Source organism: Typopeltis vanoorti, chromosome 10, assembly GCF_054136105.1.
Source record: "Typopeltis vanoorti isolate ZY-2024b chromosome 10, IOZ_Tvanoo_1.0, whole genome shotgun sequence".
Lineage (NCBI taxonomy): Eukaryota > Metazoa > Arthropoda > Arachnida > Uropygi > Thelyphonidae > Typopeltis > Typopeltis vanoorti.
In genome coordinates, this window is record NC_143558.1 from 138,115,172 (window position 1) to 138,136,156 (window position 20,985).

General features: G+C 35.8%; 1 protein-coding gene across 4 annotated transcripts in view; it reads left to right on the top strand.

The window, feature by feature from the left end:
* Window positions 1–20,985, top strand: part of LOC150102833 (uncharacterized) — a 630,466-nt gene that overhangs the window by 146,841 nt on the left and 462,640 nt on the right. For 3 of the 4 annotated variants that reach the window (XM_090398795.1, XM_090398798.1, XM_090398797.1), the window contains exon 5: window positions 14,076–14,132. The exons of the other annotated variant lie outside the window; for it this stretch is intronic. In XM_090398795.1, coding sequence (XP_090254921.1) covers window positions 14,076–14,132 — 57 coding nt within the window. The remainder of the gene's footprint in view (window positions 1–14,075; window positions 14,133–20,985) is intronic. 4 annotated transcript variants of the gene reach the window in all.

Sequence of the window (20,985 nt, forward strand, 5' to 3'; positions counted from 1 at the left end):
GATCTGATCCTGACAGCCTCTATTTGGCCTGAATCCAGCTTGTTCTTCACCAAGCTTTTCTTCCACAATTCTTCTCAACCGTTTCTCAAGTATGCTTGCATAGATCTTGCCAGGAACACTCAATAGGGAAATACCTCTATAATTCTCACATTCAGTTTTATTTCCCTTTTTTATATATGGGTACTATGAGAGCTCTACTCCAATCATCGGTAATTCGTCCCTCTATCCAGGCTTTCTGAACTATGCAGCACAGCCACTGTAAGACTCTTATACCACTGTTGTGTCCCAATTTATGATTTTTATTCTATCTAGTGAAATTCTACTTATCTATGTTCTACTATTATCTATGCACGAGATATCACCCCAAAAATACAAATATTTAAGCTATTTCTCCCCTTAGTGTCCCTAATATTTATATTATACTGTGCCTTTTGGGACATTTAGTTTGAGATATTAAATACAAAAACAAGGAGCAATTACTCAAATATTTCTGAATGTGAAACAATATTGCAGTCGTGACACTTTTTCTCGTTTTTAACACATCAATTTCTGCATGATTAGGTTCGTACGTTTTTCAAGTGGTGCATTGAGCAGCAATTTCAGACAACTGTTTTATCAATGAACCAAGGTTTATTAAACTCTTAGCATGGTACAATTCAGTTTCTAATATAATTCAATTCAATGCTAAGAAAACATTTACAAATTAACACTAGCTTATCACAAGTAATTTGGCTATGATCCTATATGGGTATTACGATCATGCCGCCATAACAAATTCAACACATAAAATCATGTGTATAATCCCAGATCTAATTAACATCTTAGTTAACCCTATATTAGTCTGAATGTACATTATATGCTGTAGCACATGGACATATGTGATCAATTCACTCTATTTAACTATCCAAAACTACGTAGATTAAATTATCCTTTCACTGTACTAACACATAACTTTGACATTTAAAACTTTCTAATAACTTACAATACACATGCATAAATTTCAGGACACATAATTACTTCTATAATATTAATAATAACAAGCATACTTTCATTATAATCAGTCATGCACTAAAGTCTTAGTATAACTTTCCTTAGTCTCTTCAACAGTTCAGTAATAGAATAATGATTACAATCACAGACGATTTTTAGTTAACATGAGATTTTTACAGTACCTTTTCTCTTCTGTTTTCTATATTGGCCTCTACCTTTTTCCGATTGAACTATCCTGGTATAATCTCTCCTATAATCGGTCACCCCTAAGTTCTTTTGACATTGAACTGTGCTTACGTGATCTTAACTTTTTGTAATTAAGGACACACTTTGAATCATCTATACAATGGCTGTGAAACTCTTCACGTGGGCACCAACTTCTTTACAGATTTCCTTTTTTCGTAGTTGTCACTGGATGATGAAACACATAGATAATACCTTCTTTCCTTTAGCTAAATGGCATTCCTTGTTTCTTACCATAGGAAATATGGAATCGAAATCCTGCTCACTTTTGTTTCCTTGTTGTAACGACGGAGATATAACTCCAATCCCGCCACTCAGGAAAACCACGTGAAAATCTATACGAAGGAGCTCGTGAAGAAACTATCTGGGAAAAAGCCTTTGTGTGTGTGTGGGGGGGGGTTTCTAACCCTTTTATACCTTGACATCTAATGGCACCTTCTTTAATTTCTTTTCTCCACCCCTTACTTGATTCAACTTCACCGACCAATTAGGGTGGCGTTTTTCTGCCAAACATCCTTTGGTTGGCGAGCCTGTGACAATGTCTAAAATCCAGGAATTGGCCTTGAGCGATAGTCTATTGTTTTTTTTATTTTTGCTAGCCTCTAAATTAATCCCCCTTCCAAATTTTTAAGAATTTACTTAATATTTTACTCTCTAGCCTCTCACATACAATTTCTTATGACTAAAATTGGAGAGAGGAAGATGCATGTAGCAATAGTGGAATGGAATTTCTAGAATTCTTGAGGGACAAATGTCTTAAGCAACATGTAACAGAGGGAACAAGCGGTTCAAGAGTTTTAGATTTGGTTATAGCATCAGAAGAGTTGATAATAACTGAGATGACATCTCTCCCACCAGTTGGAGAGAGTGACCATATGGTTTTAACTTGGAAAATGAATAGACATGCAGGAGTATCGAAGAGACGGGAACTTATGTGGAATTATAATGCAGGTGATTATTATAGTCTTAGACGTCAACTTTGGGAAGTTTTATGGAGAAAGGAATTGGAAGGCCGGGATATCGTTAGTGCGTGGGAAATTGTGAAAGAATATTTGTTAGCAGCAATGGTAAGTTGTATACCACGAGTGAAGAAGAGGACACAATTTGGAGTAAAGTGGATGACAAACAATATTAAACAGGAATTGCATGTGAAAAAGAGGCTATGGAAGAGATATAAGGAGATGGTGAAGAGAGGATGCATGAGGAATATAAGACACAGGCCAGAAGAGTGACTAGTGTGGTAAGGAAAGCGAAACTGGAATATGAGAGGAGATTGGCCCTAAGATCCAAAGAAAATCCTAGGGAATTTTTTAGCTATGTGGCCAGTAGGAGGAGAAATGACTGTGGAAGAATGATATTGTGGGATAAAAATGGGAATAGAGTGACTGATGCAGAGGACATAGTGGAATTGTTCGTTGACCACTTTATTGAAGTATTTCATCCTAGAGGAGTCACTTTTAATGCTAGAGGGATAGGGCAGGTTCAAGGTTTAGAGGTACAGGAGGAGAGTGTGTTTCAGATACTGAGAACTCTGGATGTCAATAAAGCTTTTGGACTGGATGGTATTTCACCACATGTTTTGAGAGAATGTGCTGGGGAACTGACAGTGCCCTTAACGTGGCTTTTCAATGAAAGTCTGGCTTCGGCAAAGGTGCCCAGGGAATGGAAGGAAGGTAAGATAGTGCCATTGCATAAGGGCGTTAACAGACTGGAAGTGTCTAATTATAGACCAGTCTGTGTGTCATCAGTAGTTGTTAAGATCTTGGAGAAAGTAGTGAGGGACCGTATACAGCACTGGGCAGATGAGGGTAACGTTATCTGTGAGAGTCAACATGGATTTGTGAAAGGGCACTCTTGTTTTAGCAATATGCTAGCCTTTTATAATAAAGTTACAAGAACATTAGATGAGGGAAAGGCATATACTGCAATTTTCTTAGACTTAGCAAAGGCATTTGACACGGTGCCACATGACAAGCTGATATTTAAATTGCAACACATGGGTCTGGATGTCAGATTGGTCAACTGGATTCAGGATTGGCTGTCTGATAGGTATCAGAGAGTTGTGTATGGTGGAGCAGTTTCAAGGAGACAGAAGGTTACAAGTGGGGTCCCACAGGGCTCAGTACTAGGACCTATATTGTTTAACCTTTATATCAATGACATTGCTAGCGGATTTTTAAGGGGATATTCAGTTGTTTGCAGATGATGTGAAGTTCGGAAGGATTATTAGTAATAGTGCAGATGTGGTAGCCCTGCAAGAGGATTTGAATAAGCTAGATAGATGGGCAAATGAATGGGGGTGTCAGTTTAATGCAGCAAAATGTAAGGTCTTGAGGTTTGGGAAACATCGATGGGATGCTACATACTCTATGGGAGGAGTTATACTGGAGGAAGTTGGGGAGACAAGAGATCTGAGGTTGATGATTGATAGAAACCTGAAGTTTAGGGGACATATTGCAAAGGTGGTGAAGGTAACACAGAGAATTGCTGCAATTATGAGAAGGACACTGACCTGCAGAGATAAGAGGGTTATCATTCCGTTGTATAAGTCTCTGATCAGACCACACTTGGATTATTGTTCTCCGATTTGGTCACCAGGATTTGAAGGGGATAAATTAACTGTGGAAAAGATACAAAGACGGATGACAAAGATGGTCTCAGGACTGTACAAGGATAGTTATGAGAATCGGCTGAAGGAATGTGGACTGCAGAGTTTGGCAGATGGAAGAAGGAGAGGTGATATGATTGAGACTTTTAAACTGTTGAGAGGTGGTTACAGGGTTGACATTGGGGAGTTCTTTCACTTAGTTGAAGGAGTAATGACAAGAGGCCATCCCTGGAAGTTATGAAAGGAAACTGTGAGCAAGAGGGTGAGGAGTGGTTTCTTTGCATGGAGGGTAGTTGAGCCGTGGAATGCATTGCCTGATAGTGTGGTGAGGGTGAGAACGGTCAATGAGTTTAAGGAGTGGTATGATAGATTTTGTGTTTCTTAGGGGGAACCTCCCCTTGATGAGTCTTGACAGACTTTATGTTCTTAGGAAGGACCTCCCACAATGAGTCTTTCAACTCCATGGAGGCCTGAATAATAATAATAATAAATCCTTTCTGTCTTACTTAGCTAATTTTTTTTGTTTTTTATCACAACACTAATATATTCCTTCTTTTAATAGTTATTTCAACAAACACCTTTTTTTTTTATATATTTTACTTCGATGCAAGAATATTTTCTTTCTTTAAATAATTTGTCTATTAGCTATTATACAGGGGTTTTATTTTATTTTCTCTTCATGTTGCACCATGATAACTGGGAATTCTACATTCTTAAGGTATGAGGGAGTAACACCCCCATACTTCAGCATTTCTGGTCGAATATAATCTACTCCTGCTGCCTTTCCACATTTCATGCCTTTGATGGCTTTTTCTACTTCATGTATGGATATGTATTCCTGACTGCATGCCTGGTCAGTGTTTTTTACCGCTGTGCTGTCATCACTGCTTGTTTCATTTAGCATTTTTTCAAAGTAATTACTCCATACTTCAAGGATATCTTTTTCTCCCGTTTTCATGTCACCTTTATCGTCTCTAACTCCTTTTACAGCACTCTTTCCTCCATTCTTTAGCTTCTTCAACAACCTCCAGAATATTTTGCCACCTTCTTGATATTTATTTTCTATATTCTTGCGAAAGTCCTCCCATGACTTTTGTTTAGCTAGTTTCACACAGTGTTTAGCTTGCTTGCATTTGTCTCTGTATTCTCTAAGAGCACAAGCAGACTTATTTGGCAGGAACTTTTGATATGCTTTCTTCTTTTCCTTCACTGCCTCTTTAACTTCCTGTGTCCACCACGGAGTTCTGATTTTTTTATCCTTTCAGACCACCTCACCACATGCCTCTCTGGAAGAATCAATCAATGTTTTCTTCAGAGTTTGCCACTGAATCTCCAAGGTTTGATTCCTGTTCTCAAACTCTTTCATTTTTTCTTCAATAATCTTTGTGTATTTTAGTCTACAGTTCACATCTGAGAGCTGCTCAACTTTTATTTGCTTTAAAACTTTCTTACATGTTATTCTTTTCAATATGAAATTCAAATTTTATCCTGCTCAAGACTAAATAGTGATCACTTCCAATTTCAAATCCTCTGTATACTCTGGTACCCTGCACCAAGGAGAAAACATCACTATCAACAATAACATAGTCAATGAGACTTTTCTTATCCCTTGCCTCTTCTCTCCATGTGAATTTGTGCACATTTTTATGTTGGAACATGGTGTTAGTAATAACCAGTCCATGTCCTGAGCAGAAATCCAACAGATATTTGCCATTATTATTAGCTTTGCTCTTTTCTCCCAATTTTCCCAAAATATTTCTGTGTGTCTCACAATCATTTTCTACTCTGCTATTTAGATCCCCAACAAGGTCCAACTTTTCCTTTTTCATTGTGTCCGTTGCTTTTTCTAAAGCCTTAAAAAATTCCTCCAGTTCTACCTTAGTAGAACCTTCTGTGGGAGCAAGGCACAAATAAGTCTCATTGTCCAGTACCCCATTCTCATATTTGCCCACATTACTCTACTTGAGACTGACTGCCATTCAAGAAGATTAGCCTCATATTTTGTGTTGAATACTATGGCTACTCCTTCTTTTCCTTGATTGTCATTGTCTGAATATAACATTTTGTAATTATTGCTCAAAAAGATCTCGCCAGTTTTTGTCTTTTTTAGTCACCCCTGTTATGTCGATCTGGTACTTATCTGATTCCTCAGCTAGCTCCATTTCTTTGCCATTCAGGCTTCTTATGTTGATAGTACCGATCTTTAACTCTGGTGATTTTGAGTTGGGGCGTGTTTTCAGATTTGTTCCAGTAGCTGACTTTTCGTTGTTCACCCTGGTTCCCTGGCGAAAACAATGGGGGCCTTGTTTAACTGGGCGATGCCCCAGCTGTCATGAAATTTTTTCATGTTATACCATCATTTTTCTTTTATTTTGCTTTACCCAATAAGAATACAATTTGGTCGGCTAAATCCCAAATTGCCAGCCCATCCTCATTCGTTCAGTATTCAAGTAGATACCCAACAGGGTGCACCACGAGAAGGTGAGGATTGGACATTAGGTCAGAAGCCCTGGTCGGTTCTCCGCATTCCTTTAAAGGCTATGTGGAGGTCTCTGCTCAGTTATACAGCTTTGACCCTTAAGCACCCCCTCCCCCCTTTATAAATCTTTATATGGACTATTTTACTTGAAGGTGAGTTTGTCAGTTTCATCTGGAAGGTAGCAGGCTTTCTCTCCCAGGAACTCAAGTTTTATATCCTTCATACAAATGTGAAAATACTGTTAGTGGGCAGTAGATAGCAGAGCTTGTAGATGATGAGTTGCACTGTTGAATACCTTCCTTTGTTCAGTACATAGACTACATAATGATGATAATAATTATTCCACACACCTAGAATATCTCTATCTTCAGTTTTTCTGTTTTTTTTAATATCTATCAGGTCATTTGTACCAACCATTACTATCATATTCTCTATATTCCATCCATCAAGTGCTCCTGTTATATTACTTATATTATATATTACTCTTGTAGTAATTTTCCTTCCATTTCTAAGCTTTTTTGTTTCCATAATCTCTAGAATATTTTCTCATCCTCATGCTATTTATCTTCCATGTCTTACTCAAGTATTCTAATCACTATGGTTTAGATGTTTTTTACACATAGCTTCATATTTTATATATTTTTCTCTCATGCTGTTGATGACCAGCAGTATACATATGTCAACTTACTTGCTTTTCAGAAACTGTTATGATTTTTGTCTCTTTGACTTATTGAGTCTAGCATGATTCTTCTGTCCTTGCAGATAACTTTTCGATATGAGAGGAAACTAGCTGAACTCGTGACAGGAAATCCAGAAGAGTTTGTTCATTACATGATGAATATGGGGAAGAATGACTATGGGTGGGTAACTTTAATGTGTTCTTATGTCATAGAGGTGACAGAAGCAGACAAAAAGTTGGATTACTGTGCGATCACTCTGCGAGGATATAACTGCAATATTTCCACCATCCAGATAGAAATATTGAAGTTAAACAGGAGCTAAAAGTGAGAATATAGGTAGATGAATTGAATGTGCCTAGAGGGTGTTGTACAATCTTAATTTGAATATGGCCAAGGGATTAAATGGGATATTGGCCAGTTTATTACAAAAAATGTGCAAGGGAGTTGGCACTTACTCAGACAATGCTGTTAAATTTTTATTCACAGCTCTGGTATCCCAAGGAAATAGAAATAGAACAAAATAGTTTTGTTATAGACCATTCACTATCTCAGGAGTGGTGCTTTCAGTATTGGAGAAGTTGGTAAAAGGCAAAATTTAGGAATGGGTGGATGGGAATATTATTCTCTATGTGGATAGCATGGTTGAATAAAGGAAGTGGCTTCTGCATGCTACTGGACTATGCAGAGGCATTTGACAGCATACCAGATACCACCTGTTACTTGGAGCAAATGGGGGATAGATGTGAAGCTTGATATGGATAACAAAAATGTTGATAGACATAAAAAGAGTAACATATGGGAGAGTTGAATTTAGGAGAAGATTGATAGCCAGCGGGATGCTGAAGGCTACTGCTATTTAATTGTATAACAGTAATATAGGAAATGATTTAAAGGGATCTGTCTAGTTTTTTATGTAGCTCCCACCCACCAAAGGTTTTTCTGTAAACCTATAATGCATTTGTACTGCTGGTGGGCTAAGGATTTTTTTTTATATTAATTATATATATATATATATATATATTGATATTTTTATTGATTTTTACATAGTTCAGAAACCCTGTTCTAGAGACCAAACATATAATTTTTTCAAGCCACTTCAGGCCTCCAATAAGCATGCAGTGGTCTCACACTGGACAATGAAATTCATCTCCTACCTAAAGACAATTACAAACATCGATGGCCATAGTTTATCCAAGCGTGTTGGTTGGATAATAAGCACATGTGGATACCAAGTTAATGTGTCAAAATTTAAGGCATAATCATTTGGGATGAAGAGATTACAATCTGTGTGCTACATCAAAGTCACTGGAGTGTGGAAAATGATGAGGGTAAGTATTTGTGGGTGATCGTGAATAAACTTCAGTGCAGGCCAATTAGAGGTGACCAGTCTAGTAACACGGAAAATGGTTCAGGTTTTGGTTTAATGGAAGATACACATATAGGTATAATAATAGAGATAATTAAAATGTATTTAATTATTATTCCCAGGCATCTCCTTTCATTAAACCAGAAATGAATAACAAACAGCATCATCTAAATAATAAACCAGGTAAAATTATCAAAGGAATCACCTTGTGTGTTTATGAATAGGTAAAAATTTAGCAAAGGAATATGCTGGCATATTCCTCCCAGAACATCCTGTATAACATGTTTGCCCAGAATTTTCAATTGAAATTGTTATTTGGACATTGCTTTGTTTTCCCTACTTCAACATAGACTTTTTCCCTCCATTTGGAAAACACAGTATTAGCCCAGATGTGGTTTTAATTTTTAACATTCACAAATCAGCAGTCATAGTTATCTCTTTTTCCAGAAAAACCCAGCTGCACTAACTGGTATGCATTTGTTTGCAAATATGTTGAAGGGATTATTTGTTTTAAGCAGCAGCATTTCATCGAATTACTCAAATCTTTATATGAATTTCATGAATGACTGCATACTGTCATGCCAGCATTTTCAATCTGGAAATAACCCGGATATCCTGCTCTGTACCTTCTTATTCAAACCCCTTCTGCCCTTAAGTAAGCAGAATGATAGTCTAATACTGATGATGAAAGTCACGTATAGATATTCATAAACATCCATGCTACAGTGAGGTTCTCCAACTGTCTATAGGTTAATGAGTGTAAACACTAATGTTATAATCATGTTATATATATCTCAATGTTATATGCTTATAGAGCATATGAGTTTTTAAACTTTTCCTGGGTTGAAAATGGAAAATATTATTTTTCAATAGGTTTCTAATTATGAACAATTTTTGTAATTATTGTTTCTTATAATAATTGCTCGTTGGAACTAATGATTTAAGTAGTGATAAATATGGCATGAAACAGGAGATCAGAGGTTTATTGAGGAAGCAAGAAAGAAAAGTGAGGGAGTAAAAATTATTAGCTTATTACCTAGATACAACAGAACTGAGTTAAGCAGGATGGCTATGATAGCAAATGATTCAATGCACAGGCTGTGTAGAAAACAATGGATGTGAGGTTTTGAATGTGTGGAGTGAGTTTGATGGTAGAAAAGATTTGTATAAGAGGAATAGCCTGCACTTGAATGGATTTGGCATCAGGAGTCTGGAGAATTTATTAATTGGATTGAGACCTAATGCAGAGAGTCAGGGAAACTGGATCATCATGGGAGGAACAATGAGAATGTGTGTGTGTGCAAGTTAAGCTATGATATGCAAACATGACAGTGATATGAATGTCATTGAGTATGGTTATGAATCAAATAAGGAGATGGAAATGTATGTTTTGAGTTCAGGGTTTTTGAATGTGTCTGTAGATGGAAAAGATAAATTTGCCCAACCAGAGTATGCTGTAGATAAAAGTACATTGAAAAAGCTAGGAGGTAACTTGTTATGCCTATATATAAAGCATTGGAAACAAAGAGAGAGAGTTTGTTGCCTTGGTGAATATGTTTTGGCATAAGATTATTGGCATTAGCGAAGCATGGCTTAGAGTCAGATTTTGTAACCGAATTGAGTGTAAAGCAGTGCTTCTCAACCACTGGGCCCTGGCATCAATTATACCGGGCCATGAGAAGTTCTCCTGGAATTTGTCGTTTTAGTTTTTAAGCATTTTTTATGAATAAATATTTTATAGTGGAAATATTCTGAGGAGAATAATATTCGTGAATGTGTCAGAAAGCTCAAACCCAGAAAGCCTAAATAACATCTGTGTAGCAGATGTCAGTGACCAAGCTGTGTATTTTTAAACATGGAAGTATTCATTAATTATTGTTAATTTTCAGACATTGAAATCTTTTAACATTCAGGAAAAGGAATACCGCTGTTTATTACCTGTCTTAAAAATTGCGTGCAAGCTGATTACAACAGTGGGCAGTGTATCCTCTGTTCTGAAAACTGAATGAAATAACATCTGTGTTGCAAATGTTAGTGACCAATTAGCAAGGAAGTATAAAGAAAATTTTTCCATTGAAATTGAAGATCAAGGTAGTCTGTATCTGGTTCTCAAATCTAGTAATACTGAATACTTTCTTTGCAAGTTCGTATTGCGGTGTGTAAATGCTTGTTTTGAAACCAGAGTGCCATGATTTTTTAAAAGTAATAGGCCTACAGATGTAAATCCATTTAAATCAGGCCAGTAGGCCAAACACGTAGAAGGGAGGAGAAGAAGAATAAGAGACAAGGGACTTTGTTTAATTTTGGTGTTAAGAAGTATCATATTGAAGATGTTTGTGATGCAACAAATAGTGATTCATCTACCTCTAGCCTACAGAGCAATCTCCAGGATGTACAAAAGGAGGGAAAAAACTACCAGCACACAGGAGAAAAAGTCTGCATTACTCGTAAGTACTTATAATAATATTATAAATTTTTGGTGATCAGATGTCAATGAAAATCAGCACAAATTAATTTAATGATGTTGGCCTGAGGAAACTACGATATGCTACAAGATTTCATTAGTCCGGTGATTGATAACTAATTTAAATGTAATTTTATATTTGTCAACATGCCACACCGTATACATAAGTGTACTAATACTCTTTATGATTATGCCATAATTATTAATACTTATATTAGTTTAATGTATGAACTTTAAAAAAAAATTGGAAAGGTATTTACGAGTAAATTTGTTGGGACATGGGCCTCATCTTATAAAAAAAGAATTTACCGGGCTGCGGTCTCACAAAGGTTGAGATACTGGTGTAAAGGATATTGCATTTTTAGGAAGGACAGAAGAGATAGAAAAGGAGGGTAGGTACTACTAATGATATCAGATGATTTGTTTCCATTTAAGTTAGAAACTGAAAGCAGTACTAATGTCCCATGTAGCAGTGCATTTGAGGCTATCTGGTGTAAAGTCGAGGCTAACAGGATAAAATATGTAGTGAAGTGTTGATACAGACCTAGTAATTCAGTTGCTAGGGGTGATGAATTGCATCACCAATTTGCCCTGATGGATACTAAGCAGGATATCATTATAGGTGACTTAAATTATCCAAATATTGATTGGGTAGAAGAGAAATCTCATGATATGAACAAAGAGAATCTTGATGTGTAACAACTAAAAAATATCATGAAACAAGCAGCTTGAGAACAAAGAGGGCTAGATTTGATCACAACATAAGGTGTCTCAATTAAGAATGTGAATGTTTTTTCACCAGTTGGTCACAGTGATCATGTTGTACTGTCCTGGGCAGTAGCTAACTATATAGATGTTCCAGTAAAGACAGGTTACATGGTGAAATACAAAACCAGAAATTATTGCAGACTTAGGAGACTACTAACTTTAATCCCATGGTATCAGTTGCTAAATGAGAAGGATTTCAGCACTGCATGGAAAGCTTTGAAAAGGTGCTTAAATGAGGCAGTATCTGAATATGTCTCTAGTGTTTGAAATAAAGAACAAAGAGGATGTTAGGGAAATGCAGATGCAACCTTATTCATCAAGCTATCCATAAGAAGAAGGTGGTGTGGAAGGAATATTGTGGAAATATGAGTGAGAGGAGTTATATATATAAAACACAGGCCAGAAAAATTACGAGTATTGTACATAAAGCTAAATTGTAGTAAGAAAAGAAACTGGCTGTGTAGGCTAAAGACAAATCAAAAGATTACTGTGCTGCAAGTATGAAAAAAGAATGTGGAAGAATAACTTTAGTGAATATAGATGTTACTTTTGTGTGTTCCAGAAGCAGATTAGATTATTCAGCTAATGAGTGCTCACTTTCCTAAGATCTGTCAACCAGGTGTATGTAATGTGGTGCACAATGCTACCTCTATACCTTACACACCACTACCTCTATAAAGAGATAGTGGTGTGTAAGGATGAAGTTCAAGAGCTGTTACACAACCTGAATATCCGTTTGGCAATAGAGCCAGATGAGATATAAGCACGTGTGCTAAAGGAATGCTCAGCCAAAATGGTTTCACCTTTGTTTATATAACTTGAGTCTCAGCTCAGAAAAGATCCCACAGAATGAAAATAATGTATCATAGTTCCTTTGTACAAGGGTGGTACAAAAGACAATGTGTCTAAACTACCAATTGTTAGTATCTCTGGAATGGTGGTGAAGATTTTAGAGAACTCACATACAGAAATGGGTTGACAGACAAGCTATACTCTAAAAAGAATAACATGACTTTACTAAAGGGAGGTCTTGTTTTAGTTATAATTTTTAGTTAAGATAATGTTTTGGCTTAGTTAGATAAAGGCAATGGATACATTTTACTATGGGATATGATAGGATACTACACGAAAGGCTGTTGCATAAACTGGAGAATATCAGATTGGAATATCAACTTTTGATTGGATAATTGGTTGCAGATGGATAGGTATCAGAAAGTGGTATATTGTGGGTGTGAATCTTTGCATTATGGGATACTAAGGCAAGTGATGTGAAGCTTTGTCCACCTTTACCACGAGTTGCCCCATTCATGAAGATACTTCAGGCGCAAACTTTGTTTGCTTACACTTGGATAAAGGATTAAACTAAATATATAATTTATAGTCTAACCAAATGACGACAACTTCAAACTACCAGATTTAAGGTGGCAGTGGCATTCCACAGTGATCAATCTTTGGACCATTGATTTTAGATCAGTACATTAATGATATTGAGAAGCACTTGACAGAGGTTCAATACTTGTTGATGATTGAAAGATAAGCATGGAAATCAGGGATGCTACTGATATCCATAACTTCAGAATGATTTCAATAGGTTGGAAATGTGAACAAATAATGTTTGGGAATTCAGTGCTAATAAGTGTAAAGTTATGCACTTTGGCATGTTGAGATTTCCAGTGACACATATTGTTGGGATTATGTTACAAGAAATTGATGAGGCTAGGGATGAGTTGCGGTGGATAGGAAACTGAAATTCAAAGTCATATTGCAAAATTTACAGTACAACCCAGAAGATAACTGCAGTGTTGAAATGAAGGATAAGGAAGTCATTTTGCCTCTTTGCAAGACTTTGATACTACTGCACCTAGACTACTGTGTGCAGATCTGGTCTCCTTGGTTCACAAGGGATAACGAAGCTGTGGAAAGGATGTAGAGAAGAGTAAGATGATATTGGGATTGATATGTAGATTATGAAGCCAGATTGAGCACATGTGGACTGCAGACATTGGTAAACAGGAGAAAGAACAGTGATGTGATAGAGGTTTTTAAATTTCTGAAAGAGTGTTATAGATATCGAATGATGAAAGTTTTGGTTATATGGAAGGTGGCGAGAGGGCAAGGGGTATCCATGTAAGTTAAGTTTGTGTGTAGTTATGAATGGAATGAAAGCGAGGTTTTTTCCCTCACAGATCAGTGAGTAAGTGGAACAATTTGCCTGTTGAAGTAATGAGTGCATCTAGTGTGAATGAGTTTTAAATAAAAAAATATTAAAAAAAAGTAACTGAAAAAAATTAAAAAAAATCAATATAAAAAATTATCGTATGACATCTGGTGTGTGTGTGTGTGTGTGTGTGTGTGTGTGTGTGTGTGTGTGAACTGCTGTGCCCCCCCTTCCCCCACAATGAGTCCTTGGCTCCCTGGAGGTCTCTGTTGATAATAATAATAGTAATTTATTTTTTGAATCCCTTCCCTCCTACTAGATGGAATCATTATTCGTCGCAGTTCAAGGAAACGCAAACAAGCACAAACTCTAAAGGGTAAGTTTTAATTTCAGATCAATTAATAATATTGATATAATATGATATTTTAATTTTCACTGCATATTTGGGCAACTTTGGTTTCAACAAATGACCTATTATAGTTGTTATCCCTCGAAGATACATACAAACATTTTAAAAGTTCAATGAAATTTTTAGAAACTCCTAATTTAAATGCATTTATTAAAAACACCATTATTCCATTTAGATATCAGGGGTGAGAATATAGGTAAACAAACCATAAGAGGCCACTTTATTGAAACCAAAGTTGGATAGGCCATCAGTTTGCTTTAGATTCTGCAACATTTTGCATGTGAGGATGATTAAAAAAATGTATGTTACATGCAGTCAATACAACATTATAAAGATAATACTATTAATAAAACATTTATGTAGTTAGAATTGTGAGCTGTGAGGTCTCAAACTTAATGTTAAAAATATAATTTCCATTCAGTAAACTTGCAATAAAAAAAATAAGTTACATATGTCAAATTATTGGTGTTTTCAATAAATAAGTTTAGCGTGAGTCATGCCATTAAACCCATATCTTACATAAAATATGTAAGAATTTAAGCATTCTTATTACAAATATCTCTGATACAGTTTGTGGAGTGGCTCAAGTTTCTCTTAGTTGTGACTTTTTTCCTACAGTCTCTGTAATGCAATTGGAAAGGACAGTATGTCAGTATGTTGTGCCCTTCAGTTGGAAAAGAACTGAGTTCTATTCTCATTTTGATGAGAGGAATCTTTATATGGGCTTTTTTAATCAGGGTGAGTTAACTAATCTCATACAGAAGTAGCAGGGTTTTTCCCTTCCCGAAACTTGGGTTTTTCATCTTGCATACATTGAAATTGGCCATGATAACACACATACACACAATTTATAGACAGTGTATACTAGTAGCGGGAAGTAGATGGCTGCATTGATGGTAATAGTTGGAAGGTTAGCCTACCACAATGAATCATTGAACTCCTTGGAAGTGTCATATAATAATAATAATAATAACTTACTATAGTAACACCATCATAACAAATTCATTCACTGTAAAAAAAAAACTACTGAAAACTCCTGACTGCAGCTCTCTGTAGGCACAGTGCCATGTTTCCAATATAACAAAGAACTCGTGGTTTCTAGTAGGTACAGTGAGAATAAACTGTGTGTGTGTGTGTTATTTAATTTTAAAATATGGTTTTCCATAGAATGATCTTGACTATTTATTGGTATTGTCTTGAACGGTTCACTTGTGAGTCTTTTTTATTTGTGTGCATCAGGAGAATGTCTAGAACACATTATTTCCTTAAATGTTGATCTATAAAGTGTTATCCCAGGAATAAGCAGTTAACATAATTATTATTATAAATAAAAAATCAAAAGAGAGAATGAGAGGGGAGTGGATCCATGAAAGCTATAACACAATAGTGCCTCTCTGTGGACATGTGATTGGGAAGAAAGGAGGTGTCTGTTAATGTTTCCTAAACTGCTAGATTGGGAAAAGCATTCCTCAGTGATTATAAAAAAAACAAAGCTAGATGAAATGAAACAAGGGATGAGAAGTTAGTTCTTTATGAAGCCAAACTGTGTATTGATGTTGAATAGTACTTGTGTGTTTTTACATGATTAAAGGAGTAATATCTGGGTCAAGTGGAGCAGTGCACAGGAAAATGCTCTTTTAAAAATGACACAGAATCTTGAGAACATCAGTGAGAAAGCAATTAGAATGAATTTGTGAGGAAGAGAGGATCTATTAAGTGGACTTCCTCTCTTCTGGACACCATCAAGCATTCTTGAGGAGGTTTTTGGGGCGCCACTGCAAATGCAAAACAATGTTCTAAGGATGTCCAGATTTGGAATTTATAAAGTGATAGGAGTTGTGTAGACAAGAAGTGGTGCCTTGAATGAAAGAAAAAAAACTGTTTTGGAAGTTGACATAGCTATGTATGTCATGCGTTTGTGCTGGTATCAGCCAGATGTGAAAATCAACCCAAAAAGAGAAAGCTGATGTTGTTGATAGCATCTAAATGCTATCAAAAGTAAGGAACAGTGAAGGAAGATCTTTCTGCTGAGAATTAAGATGGGATTGTGTTTGCTGCATGATGAAATTCAATAAATCATCTTTCCACTGGAGAATATTAAGAGATCAGTGTTTGCAATATTGATTATTGAAGATCTTTTTGTAGAATTTATAGGGTTTCTGAAATGAAGATGAGGAATGAAGTGTGCAGTTTATCAGCAAAACTATGATTACAATTTGAGATTAGTGAGAGAAAGTCATAAATGTGTAGGAAGAAAGAAGAATATGAATGAATGAACATAACCTTTCTATTAATGGAAAAATTCACTGAGAGGAAATTATCCATCGTGAAATGCACCAATGAAGCAAGTTGCAAACGGCCTACTTGCAAATGGCAGGAAGGTAGCCATAAGATAACTAAATAAAATGGCCTCAGTCAATTGCCTTGGAAATCTGAAGACTGACTAAATGAATTTTAGCAAACCTTTCCATGGCTTACATTAAAAGGTTCGTAATATTGTTTAGATGAGTTCCATATTCTTGTTAACTATTAATTGATAAGCTTCCATATAGTGAAGAAGTTGGCTAGTGGTGACTGACTTGCTTAAGTGCTATTAGGTAGATGTTAGACAAGTTTGACAGTTATGACAGGCGATAAAGGATGGGTGTTATTTCTTAATGTTTTTTAGCACAGCGGAAGGGATATTCAGTGAACCAGGAGATTTATTAGTATTCAGATTATTGAGAATTTTTTTTTTAATATCTTTTTGGCAGAGATCAGAGGAACATCTGGTAAATCATTTGTGTATAATGGGATGCTATTTTCCTTGATTGTTGAAAGATTTTATTTATTTATTATTATTTTTTCACTTGGTTATAAATTAAATTAAAGATGCCAAGAAATTATATTCTTGTTTAATCCTTCTTTCAAGTGTAATACAAGATTATTATTTCTTGGCATCTGTAATTTAATTTTCCTTAATTGTAAGTCAGTACAAGATTGGAGGAAAAGAGTGGTACCATGAGGTCACTGTTACCTTTAGTTGATATTATGATGAAACTATAATGTGATAGAGATGGAAGAAGTCTGTGTATCCAGTAAACTTAGCAATGGACCACAGCTTTACTGCTGTTTGAGCAGAAGACTTTTTTTACCTTCTCTGTCTTTCAACATCAGATTTGGATTTGTTGATGATTTATAGATTTTGGCATGGTGTAGTGTAGATAAGTTTTGGACTTGGGCTATTTAAAATATTTGGACTACTTTGGACCACTTAGAACCAAGGCTTAGATCAGCAGATATATTGTGTGTGTATGTGGGGGGATAGACATTATTTCATCTGTCTTATAATGGTTATAGCCAGTGGCTAAAAGTAAAAAGTTGTAGTGAAGATTACTGAGTTCTGTGAACAAAAGCTGGATCAATAAAACAAATAGCCCTAGTTTTAGGTGTTAACATTTTAATGCATAGAAAGAGTGGATTTTCAATTTCTTGTCTCTTTAGGTACTGTTTAGGTATGGAGAACAACCCTGCATCCACAACGTGGGTTGTGGAGGGTGGAAGCAGCATAAAGTAGAGGATTGCTTTGTAAGGTGAAGCACGGTGGGGACTTCTTGTGCCTTCGGCCGATACAGTAGCTGTGAAGGCTTAAAGAGATCCTTGGAAAAATGGCTGACTAAAGGGGCTCTGGCAAAGATGTTAGGACTGCAATGACATCTGCTGTTTCATCATTGGTGTAAGAATTCATATATCAACAGTAATGTGAAACAACTGGCAGGCAGAAGAATCTGAATACAGATCAGCGGCTGGCAGAATGAGTCAAGTTAGCTGGCTATTGCAGATGTGGGAGAGATCGGGGCCTCACCACGTTACTATTCTATAGTCAACCATGGAGAAACGGAAATATCTTAAAAGTTATGCTTTGGTAGTTGGAACCTCTGCAATGTCCCAAGCTGTGAATAGTTACAGGGAATCAGATACTGAAACTGTAAGTAAAATGAGTGCTGCAAATGTATTCCCTGATGATGACAACTTAAATCCAAAAGGAAGGTCGGCATCTGATATTCCTTGTTTGAAAGCAAGAAACAGAGTCTTGAATATTGGAACTTGGAATGTGAGAACATTATATAAACTAGGGAATTTTGACAACCTTATACAGGAAATGAGAAGACTTAGAAAGTTGATCTGATGGGAATTAGTGAAATAAGATAGCCTAACACTGGAAAACTAGAAAAAAGATGACTTTACATTTGTATATTCTGGTGGAGAGAAGCATGAATATGGAGTGAGTTTCATGATTAAGAAAGACATCTTTAAATCTGTAATGGGGCTGTGGCCCATAAATGAAAGAATAATACTTATTAAATTAGCTGCAAAAAATGTTAAAATTAGATGTTAAAAAAAGCCTTTTAACATCATAATTACCATATAATAAATTTAGTTTAATCCTTTATCCAAGTGTGAGCAAACAAAATTTGTGCCTGAAAGTATCTTCAAGAATTTCAACATCATAATTACCGTGTTTTCCGGTGTATAAGACGTACTTTTTTACCTTAAAAATTCATCTTAAAAATGGGGTGCGTCTTATATAATGAAGGTAAAGATTGTTTCCTCTTTTCAAAGTCATACGCACTCCCTTTTATGTTCCAAGATCTTTGTAGGCAGTTAATTGTGCAATCAAATTGATGCGTGACCTTCACGTAACTTCTAGCACGTCATTGGCTAAGAACGGGGAGTCCCTATTCAAGTTCATAATATCTTATCCGAGTATATCTTAATATATCTTAATATCTTAACCGATGTTTATCAGTATTGAGTTGACGTGTTGAGATATTTTGTGTTTAGTTTGATATTTCCCCGTAGATTTTAGTGATGGAAAAAAACAGGCGACATTCATATACTTCAAATTACAAATTGCAAGTTGTAAAATATGTGGAAGAACACGGGAATGGGGAAGCTGAAAGACATTTTGGACCTCCGCCTACAGAGAAAAAATTATTAGAACTTGGCACGGTCAGAAGGAGATTTTGTACAATTTGCGTAATGAAAAGCGCACGGAACATGGAAAAATTGCGAAGTATCCAGAACTGGAGACCAAAATTTTGAAATGGGTGCAAGAAAATCGGCAAAATGGCATTGACATTTCAACAAAAATGATTTGTACACATGCATTCAAAATAGCCTGTGAGTGTAACATTGAAGATTTTAAAGGTGGTGCGTCATGGTGTTACCGTTTCATGAAACAGAGTGGACTTTGTATGCGTACAAAAACAAAAATTAGTCAAAAAATGCCAAAAGAATATGAAGACAAAATTATTTCTTTTCATAAATATGTGATTCAACATTTAAAAAATTACAATTTTGAAATGGGACCGATAGCCAATATGGATGAAACGCCCCTAACCTTTGATGTTCCCTCAAATAGAACTGTAGCTGAGAAAGGTGAGAAAAAAGCATTACAATCAAAACCAGTGGACACGAAAAAACACACTACACTGTAGTTCTTGCATGTTGTGCTGATGGTACGAAGCTGCCGCCAATGATAATTTTTAAGCGGAAGACTCTGCCTAAAGAAAAAAATACCAACAGGACTGATTGTACATGTGCATGAAAAAGGTTGGATGATGAAAGTGGCATGAAAGTGTGGATAGATAAAGTATGGAAAGAAGGAATGGCGCACTACTAAAGAAGAAAGCTCTTCTTGTATTTGATCAGTTCTGGGCTCATCTGAAGGATTCAATCAAACAAAAATTCCAAGAGTGCAATACTGAATTGGCTGTCATACGAGGAGGACTTACATCACAACTGCAGCCACTTGATGTATCTTTAAACAAACCCTTTAAAGTCTTTATGAGGGAAGAGTGGAACAAGTGGATGATGAATGCCAGTGTACATCAGTTAACACCAAAGGGTGCCCTGAAACGGCCATCAATCTCTCAAGTGTGCAAGTGGGTTAAGACATCTTGGTCGAAAAGGAATGAACAAAGTATTGTTAAATCTTTCTTGAAATGTGGAATTAGCAACACCCTTGATCGAAGTGAAGATCGTTTCTTATATGAAGATGATGAAGAACAAGAGGAAGAAAAAAGAGAAGAAATTAATGATGATAGAGAAGAGTCAGATGACAGTGACATGGGTTTTGCAGGTTTCTGAAAGGTCAGTTTACTATTAAAAATTACCTATTATTTTATCCATGTTTTTTAAAACCATACTTTAAAGTTTAGGTTTTTTCCAGAAAATTGTATTAAATTTCTTGGGTGCGTCTTATACACCGGAAAATACGGTATCCAGGTTTATGCCCCTACGATGACTCACAATGATGAAGAAATAGAAGATTTTTCTAATAACTTAAAAAAATCTATAGAATATGGAAAATCAAATGAGATACTCATGGTGATAAGTGACTTGAATGAGAAAATCCAGGGAAGAAAACCTAGTTGTTGGATTAGGAAAATTTGGATTAGGCGAAAGAAATGGAAGAGGTGAGAGATTCACACAATTCTGCATTCAAAACAACTTACGCCTAATGAATACTTTCTTTCAACATCCAAAGCGCAGACTATATACTTGGACAAACCGAGATAACTCTATAAGAAACAAAATAGATTCATAATGATAAATAATAGATCCAAAAATAATATAACCAACCTGAAAACATACTCAGGTGCTGATATAGATTCAGACTATCTATCTTCAGACATTGTGTCTATCTACTTTAAAAATTAAACTAAAAAACATAAAAAACAATCATACTGAAATACTTGACAGCTCTGAATATACCTGACAACTGTTTAACTCTAAAATTAGGAAAAAATTACATCATGTAGGATACAAATCAGAA